The following is a 24,517-nucleotide window of genomic DNA, read 5'->3' as shown; positions in this document are numbered from 1 at the left end:
AACATCCTTCCTCAGAAAAGGAGACCAAAACTGCACACAATACTCCAGATGTTGCCTTACCAAGGCCCTGTATAATTGCAACAACACATCCCTGCTCCTGTACTCGAAACCTCTCACAATGAAGGCCAACATACCATTTGCCTTCTTTACCGCCTGCTGCACCTGCATGCTTACCTTCAGTGACTGGTGCACAAGGACACCCAGGTCCCGCTGCACACTCCCCCTCTCCCAATTTACAGCCATTCAGGTAGTAATCTGCCGCCTTGTTTTTGCTTCCAGAGTGAATAACCTCACATTTATCCAAATTATACAGCATCTGCCATTGATTAGCCCACTCACCCAACCTGTCCAGATCATGCTGAAGGATCTCTGCATCCTCGTCACAGTTCACCCTCCCACCCAACTTGGTTTCATCTGTAAACTTTGAGATGTTACATTTTGTTCCCTCATCCAAATCATTAATATATATTGTGAATAGCTGGGGTCCCAGCACTGATCCCTGTGGCACCCCACTGGTTACTGCCTGCCAACTTGAAAAGCACCCACTAATTCCTACTCTTTGTTTCCTCTCTGCCAACCAGTTTTCTATCCATCTCAATATACTTCTCCCAATCGCATGCGCTTTAATCTTGCATGATAATCTCTTATGCGGGACTTTGTCAAATGCTTTCTGAAAGTCCAAATATACCACATTGACTGGTCAACCCTCCTAGTTACACCTTCAAAGAATTCCAACAGATTTGTCAAGCATGATTTCCCCTTCATAAATCCATGCTGACTCTGTCTGATCCTGCCACTGCTTTCTAAATGCTCTGCTATAAAGTCCTTGATAATGGATTCAAGAATTTTTCCTGCTCTGTGCCATTCCCCGAGGCAGAAGAGGGAGGGATGATAGTTAGACACGGAACTGGCAAACATCAGCAAGCTTCCCTCTCCACAGAGCTATCCACCTTCTTCCTGGGAAGTGCATATATCTTACAGACATCGCAACAAGTATCTACTGAACAGCTGAATAGATGAAGAGTTGCATTGGTCGCAGAGAAAATCAGCAAGCAAATATCCGATTGTGATGAAACCCTAAATACTGTCGATGTTGGAAATCTGAAATCAAAAGGGAAAATGCTGGAAAAACTCAGTAGGTCAGGGAGCATCTGTGGAGAGAGAGGCAGAGTTAATGGTTCGAGGCTGGACCAGGCAGACAGGTGAATATAATGGAAAAAGGCCAACTAAGGGCATGCTGTAAACTCGGAGCAGAAACCTGTCAGAGGTAATTCAGGGTGGGAGGGGGCGCATGTGAGAGGGCGCGCATGTGAGAGGGCGCGCGTGTGAGAGGGCGCGCGTGTGAGAGGGCGCGCGTGTGAGAGGGCGCGCGTGAGAGGGCGCGCGTGTGAGAGGGCGCGTGAGAGGGCGCGCGTGTGAGAGGGCGCGCGTGTGAGAGGGCGCGCGTGTGAGAGGGCGCGCGTGTGAGAGGGCGCGCGTGTGAGAGGGCGCGCGTGTGAGAGGGCGCGCGTGTGAGAGGGCGCGTGTGAGAGGGCGCGCGTGTGAGAGGGCGCGCGTGAGAGGGCGCGCGTGTGAGAGGGCGCGTGTGAGAGGGCGCGCGTGTGAGAGGGCGCGCGTGTGAGAGGGCGCGCGTGTGAGAGGGCGCGCGTGTGAGAGGGCGCGCGTGTGAGAGGGCGCACGTGTGAGAGGGCGCGCGTGTGAGAGGGCGCGCGTGTGAGAGGGCGCGCGTGTGAGAGGGCGCGCGTGTGAGAGGGCGCGCGTGTGAGAGGGCGCGCGTGTGAGAGGGCGCGCGTGTGAGAGGGCGCGCGTGTGAGAGGGCGCGCGTGTGAGAGGGCGCGCGTGTGAGAGGGCGCGCGTGTGAGAGGGCGCGCGTGTGAGAGGGCGCGCGTGTGAGAGGGCGCGCGTGTGAGAGGGCGCGCGTGTGAGAGGGCGCGCATGTGAGAGGGCGCGCGTGTGAGAGGGCGCGTGTGAGAGGGCGCGCGCGTGAGAGGGCGCGCGTGAGAGGGCGCGCGTGTGAGAGGGCGCGCGCGTGAGAGGGCGCGCGCGTGAGAGGGCGCGCGTGTGAGAGGGCGCGCGTGTGAGAGGGCGCGCGTGAGAGGGTGCGCGTGTGAGAGGGCGCGCGTGTGAGAGGGCGTGCGTGAGAGGGCGCGCGTGTGAGAGGGCGCGCGTGAGAGAGCGCGTGTGTGAGAGGGCGCGCGCGTGAGAGGGCGCGCGTGTGAGAGGGCGCGCGTGAGAGGGCGCGCGTGAGAGGGCGTGTGTGTGAGAGGGCGCGCGTGTGTGAGAGGGCACACGTGTGTGAGAGGGCACACGTGTGTGAGAGGGCACACGTGTGTGAGAGGGCACGCGTGTGTGAGAGGGCGCGCGTGTGAGAGGGCGCGCGTGTGAGAGGGCGCGCGTGAGAGGGCGCGCGTGTGAGAGGGCGCGCGTGTGAGAGGGCGCGCGTGTGAGAGGGTGCGCGTGTGAGAGGGTGCGCGTGAGAGGGCGCGCGTGAGAGGGCGCGTGTGTGAGAGGGTACGCGCGCGTGTGTGTGTGTGTAAAGTTAAAGTTTATTTATTGGTGTCACAAGTTGGCTTACATTAACACTGTAATGAAATTACTGTGAAAATCTCCTAGTCGCCACACTCCTGCCTGTTCGAGTACACTGAGGGAGAATTTAGCATGGCCGATGCACCGAACCAGCACGTCTTCCAGAATGTGGGAGGAAACCGGAGCATACGGAGGAAACCCATGCAGACACGGGGAGAATGTGCAAACTCCACACAGACAGTTACCCAAGCCAGGAATTGAACCCGGGTCCCTGGCGCTGTGAGGCAGTAGTGCTAACCACTGTGCCACTGGGGCAGCCTATGTATGTGAATATGAGTATATGAGTGTGACTGCGTGTATGTGCAGTAAGAAGTCTCACAACACCAGGTTAAAGTCCAACAGGTTTATGTGGAATCATGAACTTTCAGAGCACTGCTCCTTCATCAGGTGCGTGTATGTGAGTGTGATGTGAGTGCGTGTGCGTGCATGTGTGAGAGAGTGTATGTGTGTGAGAATGTGTGTGTATGTGTGTATGAGAATGCGTATGTGTGTGTGAGCGAGTGTGTGAGTGAGTGAGTGAGTGTGTGTGTATGTATTTGTGTGTTAGTGTGAGAGTGTATATATATGCATGTGAGTATGTGCGTGTGTGTGAGCATGTTTGTGTCTGGTAATATATCTGAGTGCGTGTGAGTGTATGTGTGAGTGTGAGAGTGTGTGTGTGTCTATTTGTGTCTCTCAGAGTTCTGACGAAGGGTCATCCAGACTCGAAACATCGGCTCTATTCTCTCCCCACAGATGCTGTCAGATCTGCTGAGATTTTCCAGCATTTTCTGTTTTTTTTCAGATTCCAGCAATTTGCTTTTATCTATGATGATAGTTTCATGGTCACCATTACTGACACTAGCTTTACATTCCAGATTTTATGAATTGAATTTAAATTCCTCGAAATGCCATGCTGGGATTTGAACCCGTGTCCCCAGAGCATTAACTGAATGGTTAGTCATGGCACCAATCAATTCCAGCCTCCCAGGTTGCCTGGATCCACTACAGTTTGCCTATTGCCAGAAAAGGTCCACAGCAGACGCCATCTCCCTGGCCCTGCACTCAACCCTGGAACACCTCGGTAACAAGGACACCTACGTCAGACTCCTATTTATTGACTACAGCTCAGCCTTCAACACCATTATTCCCACGAAACTCATCTCCAAACTCCGTGGCCTGGGCCTCGGCTCCTCCCTCTGCGACTGGATCCTGAACTTCCAAACTCACAGACCACAATCAGGAAGGATAGGCAACAACACCTCCTCCACGATCATCCTCAACACCGGTGCCCCACAAGGCTGTGTTCTCAGCCCCCTACTATACTCCTTATACACCTATGACTGTGCGGCCAAATTCCCCTCCAACTTGATTTTCAAGTTTGCTGACGACACCACCGTAGTGGGTCGGATCTCAAACAATGATGAACAGAGTACAGGAATGAGACAAAGAATCTGGTGAACTGGTGCGGCGACAGTAATCTCTCCCTCAATGTCAACAAAATGAAGGAGACAGTCATCGACTTCAGGAAGCGTAAAGGACAACATGGGGAATCAATGGGGACAAAGTAGAAATGGTCGAGAGCTTCAAGTTTTTAGGTGTCCAGATCACCAACAACCTGTCCTGGTCCCCCCCCCATGCCGACACTATTGTTAAGAAAGCCCACCAATGCCTCTACTTTCTCAGAAGACGAAGGAAATTTGGCATGTCAGCTACAACTCTCACCAACTTTTACAGATGCACCATAGAAAGCATTCTTTCTGGTTGTATCACAGCTTGGTATGGCTCCTGCTCTGCCCAAGACCGCAAGGAACTACAAAAGGTCGTGAATGTAGCCCAATCCATCACGCAAACCAGCCTGCCATCCATTCACACTATCTACACTTCCCGCTGCCTCGGCAAAGCAGCCAGCATAATTAAGGACCCCACACACCCCGGACATTCTCTCTTCCACCTTCCGTCGGGAAAAAGATACAAAAGTCTGAGGTCACGTACCAACTGACTCAAGAACAGCTTCTTCCCTGCTGCTGTCAGACTTTTGAGTGAACCTACCTCGCATGAAGTTGATCTTTCTCTACACCCTAGCTATGACTGTAACACTACATTCTGCACCCTTTCCTTTCCTTCTCTATGAACGGTATGCTTTGTCTGTACAGCACGCAAGAAACAATACTTTTCACTGTATCCCAATACATGTGACAATAATAAATCAAACCAGATATTAAGTTGATCTTTCTCTACACCCTAGCTATAACTGTAACACTACATTCTGCACCCTCTCCTTTCGTTCTCTACGAACGGTATGCTTTGTCTATATAGCGCGCAAGAAACAATACTTTTCACTGTATCCCAATACATGTGACAATAATAAATCAAACCAAATGAATGGAGTTCTATTCCAGTGAGTATTTACAGAGGTGTAAAATGTACCTGTTCGAGGATGATGATGAACCTGGAGGCAGGAGGTAGTTGGTACTGGATCACAGCGTAGATGGGATAGATTCCGAGGACACAGACTTGGCAGACGACAATCAGTGATCCAAGTGCCATGGTGTAGAGGTGAGGACGGCTGACTCGGTGATAGCAGCTTGCCCACATGTTCAGCGCTTTATATGGGATGATCAGAGTGTAGAGAAAGAGGCAACTCCAGACAAACAACACGATGGGAAACTTTCCAAAAGCAAAAGCCAGCAGGTCAAATTCCAGGATCAACCTGAAAAGGGAAAGGAAATAAGTCAGGCGCCAATCCCCCAATCGCTTCGATCAGCATGCAGTGTTGTGAGACAGCCAGAGGAAGGGAGAAGTGAAATGGCAGAGAGAGAACACTGCATGCCATGCACTCCACTGACATGGTGTTTCCAGAATCACCGCTTCAATGTGTCCACACTAATGCAACAAGAAACACTGCCAAATACACACATTCCATCAATAAATTGCATGAAATTCAGCTATCCAATACTGTTGATCTGTTATTCTATATATAAAACCCCACCAACCCCTCGATTAGATTCCAGTCTGTAACTCACTCCCGGGTATCTGTTATTCTATATATAAACCACCCCGAACCCCTCGATTGGATTCCAGTCTGTACCTCAATCCCGGGTATCTGTTATTCTATATATAAACCACCCCGAACCCCTCGATTAGATTCCAGTCTGTAACTCACTCCTGGGTATCTGTTATTCTATATATAAACCACCCCGAACCCCTCGATTAGATTCCAGTCTGTAACTCACTCCCGGGTATCTGTTATTCTATATATAAACCACCCGAACCCCTCGATTAGATTCCAGTCTGTAACTCACTCCGGGGTATCTGTTATTCTATATATAAACCACCCTGAACTCTCATTTAGATTCCAGTCTGTAACTCACTCCCGGGTATCTGTTATTCTGTATATAAACCACCCTGAATCCCTCGATTAGATCCGAGTCTGTAACTCACTCCCAGGTATCTGTTATTCTATATATAAACCACCCGAACCCCTCGATTAGATTCCAGTCTGAAACTCACTCCCGGGTATCTGTTATTCTATATATAAACCACCCTGAACCCTCGATTAGATTCCAGTCTGTAACTCACTCCGGGGTATCTGTTATTCGAGATATAAACCACCCTGAACTCTCATTTAGATTCCAGTCTGTAACTCACTCCCGGGTATCTGTTATTCTGTATATAAACCACCCTGAATCCCTCGATTAGATTCCAGTCTGTAACTCACTCCGGGGTATCTGTTATTCTGTATATAAACCACCCCGAACCCCTCGATTAGATTCCAGTCTGTAACTCACTCCCGGGTATCTGTTATTCTATATATAAACCACCCTGAATCCCTCGACTAGATTCCAGTCTGTAACTCACTCCCGGGTATCTGCTTTTCTATATATAAACCAACCCGAACCGCTCGATTAGATTCCAGTCTGTAACTCACACCCGGGTATCTGTTATTCTATATATAAAATCCCCAAACGCCTAGATTAGATTCCAGTCTGGAACTCACTCCCCAGAATGTTATTCTAAAACTCAACCACCCCGAACCCCTCGATTATATTCCAGTCTGTAACTCACTCCAGGGTATCTGTTATTCTATATATAAACCACCCGAACCCCTCGATTAGATTCCAGTCTGTAACTCACTCCCGGGTATCTGTTATTCAATATATAAACCACCCTGAACCCTCGATTAGATTCCAGTCTGTAACTCACTCCGGGGTATCTGTTATTCTATATATAAACCACCCTGAACTCTCATTTAGATTCCAGTCTGGAACTCACTCCCGGGTATCTGTTATTCTGTATATAAACCACCCTGAATCCCTCGATTAGATTCCAGTCTGTAACTCACTCCCGGGTATCTGTTATTCTATATATAAACCACCCTGAATCCCTCGACTAGATTCCAGTCTGTAACTCACTCCCGGGTATCTGCTTTTCTATATATAAACCAACCCGAACCGCTCGATTAGATTCCAGTCTGTAACTCACACCCGGGTATCTGTTATTCTATATATAAAGCACCCTGAACCCCTCGATTAGATTCCAGTCTGTAACTCACTCCAGGGTATCTGTTATTCTATATATAAAACCCCCAAACGCCTAGATTAGATTCCAGTCTGGAACTCACTCCCCAGAATGTTATTCTAAAACTCAACCACCCCGAACCCCTCGATTAGATTCCAGTCTGTAACTCACTCCTGGGTATCTGTTATTCTATATATAAACCACCCCGAACCCCTCGATTAGATTCCAGTCTGTAACTCAGTCCCGGGTATCTGTTATTCTATATATAAACCACCCCGAACCCCTCGATTAGATTCCAGTCTGTAACTCACTCCCGGGTATCTGTTATTCTATATATAAACCACCCTGAATCCCTCGATTAGATTCCAGTCTGTAACTCACTCCAGGGTATCTGTTATTCTCTATATATAAACCACCCTGAACCCCTCGATTAGATTCCAGTCTGTAACACACTCCCGGGTATCTGTTATTCTATATATAAACCACCCGAACCCCTCGATAAGATTCCAGTCTGAAACTCACTCCCGGGTATCTGTTATTCTATATATAAACCACCCTGAACCCTCGATTAGATTCCAGTCTGTAACTCACTCCGGGGTATCTGTTATTCTATACATAAACCACCCTGAACTCTCATTTAGATTCCAGTCTGTAACTCACTCCCGGGTATCTGTTATTCTGTATATAAACCACCCTGAATCCCTCGATTAGATTCCAGTCTGTAACTCACTCCGGGGTATCTGTTATTCTGTATATAAACCACCCCGAACCCCTCGATTAGATTCCAGTCTGTAACTCACTCCCGGGTATCTGCTTTTCTATATATAAACCAACCCGAACCGCTCGATTAGATTCCAGTCTGTAACTCACACCCGGGTATCTGTTATTCTATATATAAAACCCCCAAACGCCTAGATTAGATTCCAGTCTGGAACTCACTCCCCAGAATGTTATTCTAAAACTCAACCACCCCGAACCCCTCGATTAGATTCCAGCCTGTAACTCACTCCCGGGTATCTGTTATTCTATATATAAACCACCCTGAATCCCTCGATTAGATTCCAGTCTGTAACTCACTCCCGGGTATCAGTTATTCTATATATAAACCACCTCAAACCCCTCGATTAGATTCCAGTCTGTAACTCACTCCCGGGTATCAGTTATTCTATATATAAACAACCCTGAACACCTCGATTAGATTCCAGTCTGTAACTCACTCCCGGGTATCTGTTATTCTGTATATAAACCACCCTGAACCCCTCGATTAGATTCCAGTCTGTAACTCACACCCGGGTTTCTGTTATTCGATATATAAACCCCCCGAAACCCATCGATTAGATTCCAGTCTGTAACTCACTCCCGGGTATCTGTTATTCTATATATAAACCACCCTGAACACCTCGATTAGATTCCAGTCTGTAACTCACTCCCGGGTATCTGTTATTCGATACATAAACCACCCCGAACCCCTCGATTAGATTCCAGTCTGTAACTCACTCCCGGGTATCTGTTATTTTATATATAAAACCCCCCAAACCCCTCGATTAGATTCCCGTCTGTAACTCACTCTCGGGTATCTGTTATTCGATATATAAACCACCCAGAACACCTCGATTAGATTCCAGCCTGTAACTCACTCTCGGGTATCTGTTATTCTATATATAAACCACCCCGAACCCCTCGATTAGATTCCAGTCTGGAACTCACTCCGGGGTATCTGTTATTCGATATATAAACCACCCCGAACCCCTCGATTAGATTCCAGTCTGTAACTCACTCCCGGGTATCTGTTATTTTATATATAAAACCCCCCAAACCCCACGATTAGATTCCCGTCTGTAACTCACTCTCGGGTATCTGTTATTCTATATATAAACCACCCAGAACACCTCGATTAGATTCCAGCCTATAACTCACTCTCGGGTATCTGTTATTCTATATGTAAACCACCCTGAACTCTCATTTAGATTCCAGTCTGTAACTCACTCCCGGGTATCTGTTATTCTATATATAAACCACCCTGAACTCTCATTTAGATTCCAGTCTGTAACTCACTCCCGGGTATCTGTTACTCTATATAGAAACCACCCTGAACCCTCGATTAGATTCCAGTCTGTAGCTCACTCCCGGGTGTTTGATATTCTATATATAAACACCCCCGAACCCCTCGATTAGATTCCAGTCTGTAACTCACTCCCAGGTACCTGTTATTCTATATATAAACCAACCCCGATCTCTTGATTAGATCCCAGTCTGTAACTCACTCCCGGGTATCTGTTATTCTATATATAAACAACCCCGAACTCTCGATTAGATCCCAGTCAGTAACTCACTCCCGGGTATCTGTTATTCTATATATAAACCAACCCCGATCTCTCGATTAGATCCCAGTCTGTAACTCACGCCCGGGTATCTGTTATTCTATATATAAACAACCCCGAACTCTCGATTAGATCCCAGTCTGTAACTCACTCCCGGGTTTCTGTTATTCTATATATCAACCAACCAGAATCCCTCGATTAGATTCCAGTCTGTAACTCACTCCCGGGTATCTGGTATTCTATATATAAACCACCCCGAACCCCTCGATTAGATTCCAGTCTGTAACTCACTCCCGGGTATCTGTTATTCTTTCTATAAAACCCACAAACTCCTAGATTAGATTCCAGTCTGTAACTCACTCCCGTGTATCTGTTATTCTCTTTATAAACCACCCCGAACCCCTCGATTAGATTCCACTCTGTAACTCACTCCCGGGTATCTGTTATTCTATATATAAACCAACCCGAACCCCTCGATTAGATTCCAGTCTGTAACTCACTCCCGGGTGTCTGTTATTCTAAAACTCAACCATCCCGAACCCCTCGATTAGATTCCAGTCTGTAACTCACTCCCGGGTATCTGTTATTCGATATATAAACCACCCTGAATCCCTCGATTAGATTCCAGTCTGTAACTCACTCCCGGGTATCTGTAATTCTATATATAAACCACCCTGAACCCCTCGATTAGATTCCAGTCTGTAACTCACTCCCAGGTACCTGTTATTCTATATATAAACCACCCCGAACCCCTCGATTTGATTCCAGTCTGTAACTCACTCCCGGGTGTCTGTTATTCGATATATAAACCACCCCGAACCCCTCGATTAGATTCCAGTCTGTAACTCACTCCCGGGTATCTGTTATTCGATATATAAACAACCCTGAACACCTCGATTAGATTCCAGTCTGGAACTCACTCCCGGGTATCTGTTATTCTATATATAAACCACCCTGAACTCTACATTTAGATTCCAGTCAGTAACTCACTCCCGGGTATCTGTTATTCGATACATAAACCACCCTGAATCCCTCGATTAGATTCCAGTCTGTAACTCACTCCCGGGTATCTGTTATTCTATATATAAACCACCCTGAACCCCTCGATTAGATTCCAGTCTGTAACTCACTCCCGGGTATCTGTTATTCTATATATAAACCACCCTGAACCCCTCCATTAGATTCCAGTCTGTAACTCACTCCCAGGTACCTGTTATTCTATATATAATCCACCCCGAACCCCTCGATTAGATTCCAGTCTGTAACTCACTCCCGGGTATCTGTTATTCTATATATAAACCATCCCGAACTCCTCGATTAGATTCCAGTCTGTAACTCACTCCCGGGTATCTGTTATTCTATATATAAACCACCCTGAATCCCTCGATTAGATTCCAGTCTGTAACTCACTCCCGGGTATCTGTTATTCGAGAGATAAACCACCCTGAACACCTCGATTAGATTCCAGTCTGTAACTCACTCCCAGGTACCTGTTATTCTATATATAAACCACCCTGAACCCCTCGATTAGATTCCAGTCTGTAACTCACTCCCGGGTATCAGTTATTCTATATATAAACCACCTCAAACCCCTCGATTAGATTCCAGTCTGGAACTCACTCCCGGGTATCTGTTATTCTATATATAAACCACCCTGAACCCCTCGATTCGATTCCAATCTGTAACTCACTCCCGGGTATCTGTTATTCTCTCTATAAACCACCCTGAACCCCTCGATTCGATTCCAATCTGTAACTCACTCCCGGGTATCAGTTATTCTATATATAAACCACCTCAAACCCCTCGATTAGATTCCAGTCTGGAACTCACTCCCGGGTATCTGTTATTCTATATATAAACCATCCCGAACTCCTCGATTAGATTCCAGTCTGTAACTCACTCCCGGGTATCTGTTTTTCTATGTATAAACCAACCCTGAACTCTCGATTAGATCCCAGTCTGTAACTCACTCCCAGGTATCTGTTATTCTATGTATAAACCAACCCTGAACTCTGGATTAGATCCCAGTCTGTAACTCACTCCCGGGTATCTGTTATTCTATATATAAACCACCCCGAACCCCTCGATTTGATTCCAGTCTGTAACTCACTCCCGGGTGTCTGTTATTCGATATATAAACCACCCCGAACCCCTCGATTAGATTCCAGTCTGTAACTCACTCCCGGGTATCTGTTATTCGATATATAAACAACCCTGAACACCTCGATTAGATTCCAGTCTGGAACTCACTCCCGGGTATCTGTTATTCTATATATAAACCACCCTGAACCCCTCGATTCGATTCCAATCTGTAATTCACTCCCGGGTCTCTGTTATTCTATATATAAACCACCCTGAACTCTCATTTAGATTCCAGTCAGTAACTCACTCCCGGGTATCTGTTATTCGATACATAAACCACCCTGAATCCCTCGATTAGATTCCAGTCTGTAACTCACTCCCGGGTATCTGTTATTCTATATATAAACCACCCTGAACCCCTCGATTAGATTCCAGTCTGTAACTCACTCCCGGGTATCTGTTATTCTATATATAAACCACCCTGAACCCCTCCATTAGATTCCAGTCTGTAACTCACTCCCAGGTACCTGTTATTCTATATATAATCCACCCCGAACCCCTCGATTAGATTCCAGTCTGTAACTCACTCGCGGGTGTCTGTTATTCGATATATAAATCACCCCGAACCCCTCGATTAGATTCCAGTCTGTAACTCACTCCCGGGTATCTGTTATTCTATATATAAACCATCCCGAACTCCTCGATTAGATTCCAGTCTGTAACTCACTCCCGGGTATCTGTTATTCTATATATAAACCACCCTGAATCCCTCGATTAGATTCCAGTCTGTAACTCACTCCCGGGTATCTGTTATTCTAGAGATAAACCACCCTGAACACCTCGATTAGATTCCAGTCTGTAACTCACTCCCAGGTACCTGTTATTCTATATATAAACCACCCTGAACCCCTCGATTAGATTCCAGTCTGTAACTCACTCCCGGGTATCAGTTATTCTATATATAAAACACCTCAAACCCCTCGATTAGATTCCAGTCTGGAACTCACTCCCGGGTATCTGTTATTCTATATATAAACCACCCTGAACCCCTCGATTCGATTCCAATCTGTAACTCACTCCCGGGTATCTGTTATTCTATATATAAACCACCCTGAACCCCTCGATTCGATTCCAATCTGTAACTCACTCCCGGGTATCAGTTATTCTATATATAAACCACCTCAAACCCCTCGATTAGATTCCAGTCTGGAACTCACTCCCGGGTATCTGTTATTCTATATATAAACCATCCCGAACTCCTCGATTAGATTCCAGTCTGTAACTCACTCCCGGGTATCTGTTTTTCTATGTATAAACCAACCCTGAACTCTCGATTAGATCCCAGTCTGTAACTCACTCCCAGGTATCTGTTATTCTATAAACCACCCTGAATCCCTCGATTAGAATCCAGTCTGTAACTCACTCCCGGGTATCTGTTACTCTATATATAAACCACCCTGAACCCTCGATTAGATTCCAGTCTGTAACTCATTCCCGGGTATCTGTTATTCTATGTATAAACGAACCCCGAACCCCTCGATTAGATTCCAGTCTGTAACTCACTCCCGGGTACCTGTTATTCTATGTATAAACCACCCCCGAACACTCGATTCGATTCCAGTCTGTAACTCACTCCCGGGTGTTTGATATTCTATATATAAACCCCCCCGAAAGCCTCGATTAGATTCCAGTCTGTAACTCACTCCCAGGTACCTGTTATTCAATATATAAACCACCCTGAATCCCTCGATTAGATTCCTGTCTGTAACTCACTCCCGGGTATCTGTTATTCTATAAACCACCCCGAACCCCTGGATTAGATTCCAGTCTGTAACTCACTCCCGGGTATCTGTTATTCTATATGTCAACCAACCCCGAACTCTCGATTAGATCCCAGTCTGTAACTCACTCCCGGGTATCTGTTATTCTATCTATAAACCAACCCCGAACTCTCGATTAGATTCCAGTCTGTAACTCACTCCCGGGTATCTGTTATTCTATATATAAACCAACCCCGAACTCTCGATTAGATTCCAGTCTGTAACTCACTCCCGGGTATCTGTTATGCTATATATAAACTACCCCGAACCCATCGATTAGATTCCAGTCTGTAACTCACTCCCGGGTGTCTGTAATTCTATATATAAACCACCCTGAACTCTCATTTAGATTCCAGTCTGTAACTCACTCCCGAGTGTCTGTTATTCCATATATAAACCACCCTGAAACCCTCGATTAGATTCCAGTCTGTAACTCACTCCCGGGTACCTGTTATTCTATATATAAACCATCCCGAACCCCTCGATTAGATTCCAGTCTGTAACTCACTCCCGGGTATCTGTTATTCTATATATAAACGACCCTGAACCCCTCGATTAGATTCCAGTCTGTAACTCACTCCCGGGTACCTGTTATTCTATATATAAACCACCCCAAACCCCTCGATTAGATTCCAGTCCGTAACTCACTCCCGGGTTTCTGTTATTCAAGATATAAACCACCCTGAATCCCTCGATTAGATTCCAGTCTGTAACTCACTCCCGGGTATCAATTATTCTATATATAAACCACCTCAAACCCCTCAATTAGATTCCAGTCTGTAACTCACTCCCGGGTATCTGTAATTCTATAGATAAACCATCCCGAACCCCTCGATTAGATTCCAGTCTGTAACTCACTCCCGGGTATCTGCTATTCTATATATAAACCACCCTGGACTCCCATTTAGATTCCAGTCAGTATCTCACTCCCGGGTATCTGTTATTCTATACATAAACCACCCTGAATCCCTCGATTAGATTCCAGTCTGGAACTCACTCCCGGGTATCTGTTATTCTATATATAAACCACCCTGAACCCCTCGATTAGATTCCAGTCTGTAACTCACTCCCGGGTATCTGTTATTCTATATATAAAAAACCCTGAACTCCTCGATTAGATTCCAGTCTGTAAATCACTCCCAGGTACCTGTTATTCTATATATAAGCCACCCCGAACCCCTCGATTAGATTCCAGTCTGTAACTCACTCCCGGGTGTCTGTTATTCGATATATAAACCACCCCGAACCCCTCGATTAGATTCCAGTCTGTAACTCACTCCCGGGTATCTGTTATTCTATATAGAAAACATCCCGAACCCCTCGATTAGATTCCAGTCTGTAACTCACTCCCGGGTATCTGTTATTCTATATATAAACCACCCTGAATCCCTCGATTAGATTCCAGTCTGTAACTCACTCCCGGGTATCTGTTATTCTAGAGATAAACCACCCTGAACCCCTCGATTAGATTCCAGTCTGTAACTCACTCCCAGGTACCTGTTATTCTATATATAAACCACCCTGAACCCCTCGATTAGATTCCAGTCTGTAACTCACTCCCGGGTATCAGTTATTCGATATATAAACCACCCTGAACCCTCGATTAGATTCCAGTCTGTAACTCACTCCCGGGTATCTGTTATTCTATATATAAACCACCCCGAACCCCTTGATTAGATTCCAGTCTGTCACTCACTCCCGGGTATCTGTTATTCTATATATAAACAACCCCGAACCCCCCGATTTGATTCCAGTCTGTAACTCACTCCCGGGTGTTTGATATTCAATATATAAACAACCCTGAACACCTCGATTAGATTCCAGTCTGGAACTCACTCCTGGGTATCTGTTATTCTATCTATAAACCACCCTGAACCCCTCGATTAGATTCCAGTCTGTAACTCACTCCCGGGTATCTGTTATTCTATATATAAACCACCCCTAACACCTCGATTAGATTCCAGTCTGTAACTCACTCCCGGGTGTTTGTTATTCTATATATAAACCAACCCCGAACTCTCGATTAGATTCCAGTCTGGAACTCACTCCCGGGTATCTGTTATTCTATATATAAACCACCCTGAACCCCTCGATTCGATTCCAATCTGTAATTCACTCCCGGGTCTCTGTTATTCTATATATAAACCACCCTGAACTCTCATTTAGATTCCAGTCAGTAACTCACTCCCGGGTATCTGTTATTCGATACATAAACCACCCTGAATCCCTCGATTAGATTCCAGTCTGTAACTCACTCCCGGGTATCTGTTATTCTATATATAAACCACCCTGAACCCCTCGATTAGATTCCAGTCTGTAACTCACTCCCGGGTATCTGTTATTCGATATATAAACCACCCTGAACCCCTCCATTAGATTCCAGTCTGTAACTCACTCCCAGGTACCTGTTATTCTATATATAATCCACCCCGAACCCCTCGATTAGATTCCAGTCTGTAACTCACTCGCGGGTGTCTGTTATTCGATATATAAATCACCCCGAACCCCTCGATTAGATTCCAGTCTGTAACTCACTCCCGGGTATCTGTTATTCTATATATAAACCATCCCGAACTCCTCGATTAGATTCCAGTCTGTAACTCACTCCCGGGTATCTGTTATTCTATATATAAACCACCCTGAATCCCTCGATTAGATTCCAGTCTGTAACTCACTCCCGGGTATCTGTTATTCTAGAGATAAACCACCCTGAACACCTCGATTAGATTCCAGTCTGTAACTCACTCCCAGGTACCTGTTATTCTATATATAAACCACCCTGAACCCCTCGATTAGATTCCAGTCTGTAACTCACTCCCGGGTATCAGTTATTCTATATATAAACCACCTCAAACCCCTCGATTAGATTCCAGTCTGGAACTCACTCCCGGGTATCTGTTATTCTATATATAAACCACCCTGAACCCCTCGATTCGATTCCAATCTGTAACTCACTCCCGGGTATCAGTTATTCTATATATAAACCACCTCAAACCCCTCGATTAGATTCCAGTCTGGAACTCACTCCCGGGTATCTGTTATTCTATATATAAACCATCCCGAACTCCTCGATTAGATTCCAGTCTGTAACTCACTCCCGGGTATCTGTTTTTCTCTGTATAAACCAACCCTGAACTCTCGATTAGATCCCAGTCTGTAACTCACTCCCAGGTATCTGTTATTCTATGTATAAACCAACCCTGAACTCTGGATTAGATCCCAGTCTGTAACTCACTCCCGGGTATCTGTTATTCTATATATAAACCACCTGAACCCCTCGATTAGATTCCAGTCTGTAACTCACTCCCGGGTATCTGTTATTCTATAAACCACCCTGAATCCCTCGATTAGAATCCAGTCTGTAACTCACTCCCGGGTATCTGTTACTCTATATATAAACCACCCTGAACCCTCGATTAGATTCCAGTCTGTAACTCATTCCCGGGTATCTGTTATTCTATGTATAAACGAACCCCGAACCCCTCGATTAGATTCCAGTCTGTAACTCACTCCCGGGTACCTGTTATTCTATGTATAAACCACCCCCGAACACTCGATTCGATTCCAGTCTGTAACTCACTCCCGGGTGTTTGATATTCTATATATAAACCCCCCCGAAAGCCTCGATTAGATTCCAGTCTGTAACTCACTCCCAGGTACCTGTTATTCAATATATAAACCACCCTGAATCCCTCGATTAGATTCCTGTCTGTAACTCACTCCCGGGTATCTGTTATTCTATAAACCACCCTGAATCCCTCGATTAGATTCCAGTCTGTAACTCACTCCCGGGTATCTGTTATTCTATATGTCAACCAACCCCGAACTCTCGATTAGATCCCAGTCTGTAACTCACTCCCGGGTATCTGTTATTCTATCTATAAACCAACCCCGAACTCTCGATTAGATTCCAGTCTGTAACTCACTCCCGGGTATCTGTTATTCTATATATAAACCAACCCCGAACCCTCGATTAGATTCCAGTCTGTAACTCACTCCCGGGTATCTGTTATGCTATATATAAACTACCCCGAACCCATCGATTAGATTCCAGTCTGTAACTCACTCCCGGGTGTCTGTAATTCTATATATAAACCACCCTGAACTCTCATTGAGATTCCAGTCTGTAACTCACTCCCGAGTGTCTGTTATTCCATATATAAACCACCCTGAAACCCTCGATTAGATTCCAGTCTGTAACTCACTCCCGGGTACCTGTTATTCTATATATAAACCATCCCGAACCCCTCGATTAGATTCCAGTCTGTAACTCACTCCCGGGTATCTGTTATTCTATATATAAACGACCCTGAACCCCTCGATTAGATTCCAGTCTGTAACTCACTCCCGGGTACCTGTTATTCTATATATAAACCACCCCAAACCCCTCGATTAGATTCCAGTCCGTAACTCACTCCCGGGTTTCTGTTATTCAAGATATAAACCACCCTGAATCCCTCGATTAGATTCCAGTCTGTAACTCACTCCCGGGTATCAATTATTCTATATATAAACCACCTCAAACCCCTCAATTAGATTCCAGTCTGTAACTCACTCCCGGGTATCTGTAATTCTATAGATAAACCATCCCGAACGCCTCGATTAGATTCCAGTCTGTAACTCACTCCCGGGTATCTGCTATTCTATATATAAACCACCCTGGACTCCCATTTAGATTCCAGTCAGTATCTCACTCCCGGGTATCTGTTATTCTATACATAAACCACCCTGAATCCCTCGATTAGATTCCAGTCTGGAACTCACTCCCGGGTATCTGTTATTCTATATATAAACCACCCTGAACCCCTCGATTAGATTCCAGTCTGTAACTCACTCCCGGGTATCTGTTATTCTATATATAAAAAACCCTGAACTCCTCGATTAGATTCCAGTCTGTAAATCACTCCCAGGTACCTGTTATTCTATATATAAGCCACCCCGAACCCCTCGATTAGATTCCAGTCTGTAACTCACTCCCGGGTGTCTGTTATTCGATATATAAACCACCCCGAACCCCTCGATTAGATTCCAGTCTGTAACTCACTCCCGGGTATCTGTTATTCTATATAGAAAACATCCCGAACCCCTCGATTAGATTCCAGTCTGTAACTCACTCCCGGGTATCTGTTATTCTATATATAAACCACCCTGAATCCCTCGATTAGATTCCAGTCTGTAACTCACTCCCGGGTATCTGTTATTCTAGAGATAAACCACCCTGAACCCCTCGATTAGATTCCAGTCTGTAACTCACTCCCAGGTACCTGTTATTCTATATATAAACCACCCTGAACCCCTCGATTAGATTCCAGTCTGTAACTCACTCCCGGGTATCAGTTATTCGATATATAAACCACCCTGAACCCTCGATTAGATTCCAGTCTGTAACTCACTCCCGGGTATCTGTTATTCTATATATAAACCACCCCGAACCCCTTGATTAGATTCCAGTCTGTCACTCACTCCCGGGTATCTGTTATTCTATATATAAACAACCCCGAACCCCCCGATTTGATTCCAGTCTGTAACTCACTCCCGGGTGTTTGATATTCAATATATAAACAACCCTGAACACCTCGATTAGATTCCAGTCTGGAACTCACTCCTGGGTATCTGTTATTCTATCTATAAACCACCCTGAACCCCTCGATTAGATTCCAGTCTGTAACTCACTCCCGGGTATCTGTTATTCTATATATAAACCACCCCTAACACCTCGATTAGATTCCAGTCTGTAACTCACTCCCGGGTGTTTGTTATTCTATATATAAACCAACCCCGAACTCTCGATTATATCCCAGTCTGTAACTCACTCCCGGGTATCTGTTTTTCTATGTATAAACCAACCCTGAACTCTCGATTAGAATCCAGTCTGTAACTCACTCCCGGGTATCTGTTATTCTATATATAAACCACCCTGAATCCCTCGATTAGATTCCAGTCTGTAACTCACTCCCGGGTATCTGTTATTCTAGAGATAAACCACCCTGAACCCCTCGATTAGATTCCAGTCTGTAACTCACTCCCAGGTACCTGTTATTCTAGAGATAAACCACCCTGAACCCCTCGATTAGATTCCAGTCTGTAACTCACTCCCAGGTACCTGTTATTCTATATATAAACCACCCTGAACCCCTCGATTAGATTCCAGTCTGTAACTCACTCCCGGGTATCTGTTATTCTATAAACCACCCTGAATCCCTCGATTAGATTCCAGTCTGTAACTCACTCCCGGGTATCTGTTATTCTATATATAAACCACCCTGAACCCCTCGATTCGATTCCAGTCTGTAACTCACTCCCGGCTATCTGTTATTCTATATATAAACCACCCCTAACACCTCGATTAGATTCCAGTCTGGAACTCACTCCCGGGTATCTGTTATTCGAGATATAAACCACCCTGAACCCCTCGATTAGATTCCAATTTGTAATTCACTCCCGGGTATCTGTTATTCTATATATAAACCACCCTGAACTCTCAATTAGATTCCAGTCAGTAACTCACTCCCGGGTATCTGTTATTCGATACATAAACCACCCTGAATCCCTCGATTAGATTCCAGTCTGTAACTCACTCCCGGGTATCTGTTATTCTAGAGATAAACCACCCCGAACCCCTCGATTGGATTCCAGTCTGTACCTCAATCCCGGGTATCTGTTATTCTATATATAAACCACCCTGAACCCCTCGATTAGATTCCAGTCTGTAACTCACTCCTGGGTATCTGTTATTCTATATATAAACCACCCCGAACCCCTCGATTAGATTCCAGTCTGTAACTCACTCCCGGGTATCTGTTATTCTGTATATAAACCACCCTGAATCCCTCGATTAGATTCCAGTCTGTAACTCACTCCCGGGTATCTGTTATTCTATATATAAACCACCCGAACCCCTCGATTAAATTCCAGTCTGAAACTCACTCCCGGGTATCTGTTATTCTATATATAAACCACCCTGAACCCTCGATTAGATTCCAGTCTGTAACTCACTCCGGGGTATCTGTTATTCTATATATAAACCACCCTGAACTCTCATTTAGATTCCAGTCTGTAACTCACTCCCGGGTATCTGTTATTCTGTATATAAACCACCCTGAATCCCTCGATTAGATTCCAGTCTGTAACTCACTCCGGGGTATCTGTTATTCTGTATATAAACCACCCCGAACCCCTCGATTAGATTCCAGTCTGTAACTCACTCCCGGGTATCTGTTATTCTATATATAAACCACCCTGAATCCCTCGACTAGATTCCAGTCTGTAACTCACTCCCGGGTATCTGCTTTTCTATATATAAACCAACCCGAACCGCTCGATTAGATTCCAGTCTGTAACTCACACCCGGGTATCTGTTATTCTATATATAAAATCCCCAAACGCCTAGATTAGATTCCAGTCTGGAACTCACTCCCCAGAATGTTATTCTAAAACTCAACCACCCCGAACCCCTCGATTAGATTCCAGTCTGTAACTCACTCCTGGGTATCTGTTATTCTATATATAAACCACCCCGAACCCCTCGATTAGATTCCAGTCTGTAACTCAGTCCCGGGTATCTGTTATTCTGTATATAAACCACCCTGAATCCCTCGATTAGATTCCAGTCTGTAACTCACTCCAGGGTATCTGTTATTCTATATATAAACCACCCGAACCCCTCGATTAGATTCCAGTCTGTAACTCACTCCCGGGTATCTGTTATTCTATATATAAACCACCCTGAACCCTCGATTAGATTCCAGTCTGTAACTCACTCCGGGGTATCTGTTATTCTATATATAAACCACCCTGAACTCTCATTTAGATTCCAGTCTGGAACTCACTCCCGGGTATCTGTTATTCTGTATATAAACCACCCTGAATCCCTCGATTAGATTCCAGTCTGTAACTCACTCCCGGGTATCTGTTATTCTATATATAAACCACCCTGAATCCCTCGACTAGATTCCAGTCTGTAACTCACTCCCGGGTATCTGCTTTTCTATATATAAACCAACCCGAACACCTCGATTAGATTCCAGTCTGTAACTCACACCCGGGTATCTGTTATTCTATATATAAACCACCCTGAACCCCTCGATTAGATTCCAGTCTGTAACTCACTCCAGGGTATCTGTTATTCTATATATAAAATCCCCAAACGCCTAGATTAGATTCCAGTCTGGAACTCACTCCCCAGAATGTTATTCTAAAACTCAACCACCCCGAACCCCTCGATTAGATTCCAGTCTGTAACTCACTCCTGGGTATCTGTTATTCTATATATAAACCACCCCGAACCCCTCGATTAGATTCCAGTCTGTAACTCAGTCCCGGGTATCTGTTATTCTATATATAAACCACCCCGAACCCCTCGATTAGATTCCAGTCTGTAACTCACTCCCGGGTATCTGTTATTCTATATATAAACCACCCTGAATCCCTCGATTAGATTCCAGTCTGTAACTCACTCCAGGGTATCTGTTATTCTCTATATATAAACCACCCTGAACCCCTCGATTAGATTCCAGTCTGTAACACACTACCGGGTATCTGTTATTCTATATATAAACCACCCGAACCCCTCGATAAGATTCCAGTCTGAAACTCACTCCCGGGTATCTGTTATTCTATATATAAACCACCCTGAACCCTCGATTAGATTCCAGTCTGTAACTCACTCCGGGGTATCTGTTATTCTATATATAAACCACCCTGAACTCTCATTTAGATTCCAGTCTGTAACTCACTCCCGGGTATCTGTTATTCTGTATATAAACCACCCTGAATCCCTCGATTAGATTCCAGTCTGTAACTCACTCCGGGGTATCTGTTATTCTGTATATAAACCACCCCGAACCCCTCGATTAGATTCCAGTCTGTAACTCACTCCCGGGTATCTGTTATTCTATATATAAACCAACCCGAACCGCTCGATTAGATTCCAGTCTGTAACTCACTCCAGGGTATCTGTTATTCTATATATAAAACCCCCAAACGCCTAGATTAGATTCCAGTCTGGAACTCACTCCCCAGAATGTTATTCTAAATCTCAACCACCCCGAACCCCTCGATTAGATTCCAGTCTGGAACTCACTCCCCAGAATGTTATTCTAAAACTCAACCACCCCGAACCCCTCGATTAGATTCCAGTCTGTAACTCACTCCCGGGTATCTGTTATTCTATATATATAAACCACCCTGAATCCCTCGATTAGATTCCAGTCTGTAACTCACTCCCGGGTATCAGTTATTCTATATATAAACCACCTCAAACCCCTCGATTAGATTCCAGTCTGTAACTCACTCCCGGGTATCAGTTATTCTATATATAAACAACCCTGAACACCTCGATTAGATTCCAGTCTGTAACTCACTCCCGGGTATCTGTTATTCTGTATATAGACCACCCTGAACCCCTCGATTAGATTCCAGTCTGTAACTCACACCCGGGTTTCTGTTATTCGATATATAAACCCCCCGAAACCCATCGATTAGATTCCAGTCTGTAACTCACTCCCGGGTATCTGTTATTCTATATATAAACCACCCTGAACACCTCGATTAGATTCCAGTCTGTAACTCACTCCCGGGTATCTGTTATTCGATACATAAACCACCCCGAACCCCTCGATTAGATTCCAGTCTGTAACTCACTCCCGGGTATCTGTTATTTTATATATAAAACCCCCCAAACCCCTCGATTAGATTCCCGTCTGTAACTCACTCTCGGGTATCTGTTATTCGATATATAAACCACCCAGAACACCTCGATTAGATTCCAGCCTGTAACTCACTCTCGGGTATCTGTTATTCTATATATAAACCACCCCGAACCCCTCGATTAGATTCCAGTCTGGAACTCACTCCGGGGTATCTGTTATTCGATATATAAACCACCCCGAACCCCTCGATTAGATTCCAGTCTGTAACTCACTCCCGGGTATCTGTTATTTTATATATAAAACCCCCCAAACCCCACGATTAGATTCCCGTCTGTAACTCACTCTCCGGTATCTGTTATTCTATATATAAACCACCCAGAACACCTCGATTCGATTCCAGCCTATAACTCACTCTCGGGTATCTGTTATTCTATATGTAAACCACCCTGAACTCTCATTTAGATTCCAGTCTGTAACTCACTCCCGGGTATCTGTTATTCTATATATAAACCACCCTGAACTCTCATTTAGATTCCAGTCTGTAACTCACTCCCGGGTATCTGTTACTCTATATAGAAACCACCCTGAACCCTCGATTAGATTCCAGTCTGTAGCTCACTCCCGGGTGTTTGATATTCTATATATAAACACCCCCGAACCCCTCGATTTGATTCCAGTCTGTAACTCACTCCCAGGTACCTGTTATTCTATATATAAACCAACCCCGATCTCTCGATTAGATCCCAGTCTGTAACTCACTCCCGGGTATCTATTATTCTATATATAAACAACCCCGAACTCTCGATTAGATCCCAGTCAGTAACTCACTCCCGGGTATCTGTTATTCTATATATAAACCAACCCCGATCTCTCGATTAGATCCCAGTCTGTAACTCACGCCCGGGTATCTGTTATTCTATATATAAACAACCCCGAACTCTCGATTAGATCCCAGTCTGTAACTCACTCCCAGGTTTCTGTTATTCTATATATCAACCAACCAGAATCCCTCGATTAGATTCCAGTCTGTAACTCACTCCCGGGTATCTGGTATTCTATATATAAACCACCCCGAACCCCTCGATTAGATTCCAGTCTGTAACTCACTCCCGGGTATCTGTTATTCTTTCTCTCAAACCCACAAACTCCTAGATTAGATTCCAGTCTGTAACTCACTCCCGTGTATCTGTTATTCTATATATAAACCACCCCGAACCCCTCGATTAGATTCCAGTCTGTAACTCACTCCCGGGTATCTGTTATTCTATATATAAACCAACCCGAACCCCTCGATTAGATTCCAGTCTGTAACTCACTCCCGGGTGTCTGTTATTCTAAAACTCAACCATCCCGAACCCCTCGATTAGATTCCAGTCTGTAACTCACTCCCGGGTATCTGTTATTCGATATATAAACCACCCTGAATCCCTCGATTAGATTCCAGTCTGTAACTCACTCCCGGGTATCTGTTATTCTATATATAAACCACCCTGAATCCCTCGAATCGATTCCAGTCTGTAACTCACTCCCGGGTATCTGTTATTCTAGAGATAAACCA

At 45.1% G+C, this 24,517-nt stretch overlaps 1 protein-coding gene across 1 annotated transcript in view; it reads right to left on the bottom strand.

Moving 5' to 3' along the window:
* LOC144491327 (sterol O-acyltransferase 1-like) overlaps positions 1 to 24,517 on the bottom strand; it is a 383,813-nt gene that overhangs the window by 80,362 nt on the left and 278,934 nt on the right. Inside the window, exon 3 of the mRNA XM_078208990.1 lies at positions 4,996 to 5,278. Coding sequence (XP_078065116.1) covers positions 4,996 to 5,278 — 283 coding nt within the window. The remainder of the gene's footprint in view (positions 1 to 4,995; positions 5,279 to 24,517) is intronic.

Source organism: Mustelus asterias, assembly GCF_964213995.1.
Source record: "Mustelus asterias chromosome X unlocalized genomic scaffold, sMusAst1.hap1.1 SUPER_X_unloc_1, whole genome shotgun sequence".
NCBI classification, from domain to species: domain Eukaryota; kingdom Metazoa; phylum Chordata; class Chondrichthyes; order Carcharhiniformes; family Triakidae; genus Mustelus; species Mustelus asterias.
Note: the sequence above shows the minus strand (reverse complement) of the source record. Positions and strands in the feature narration are given on the sequence as shown.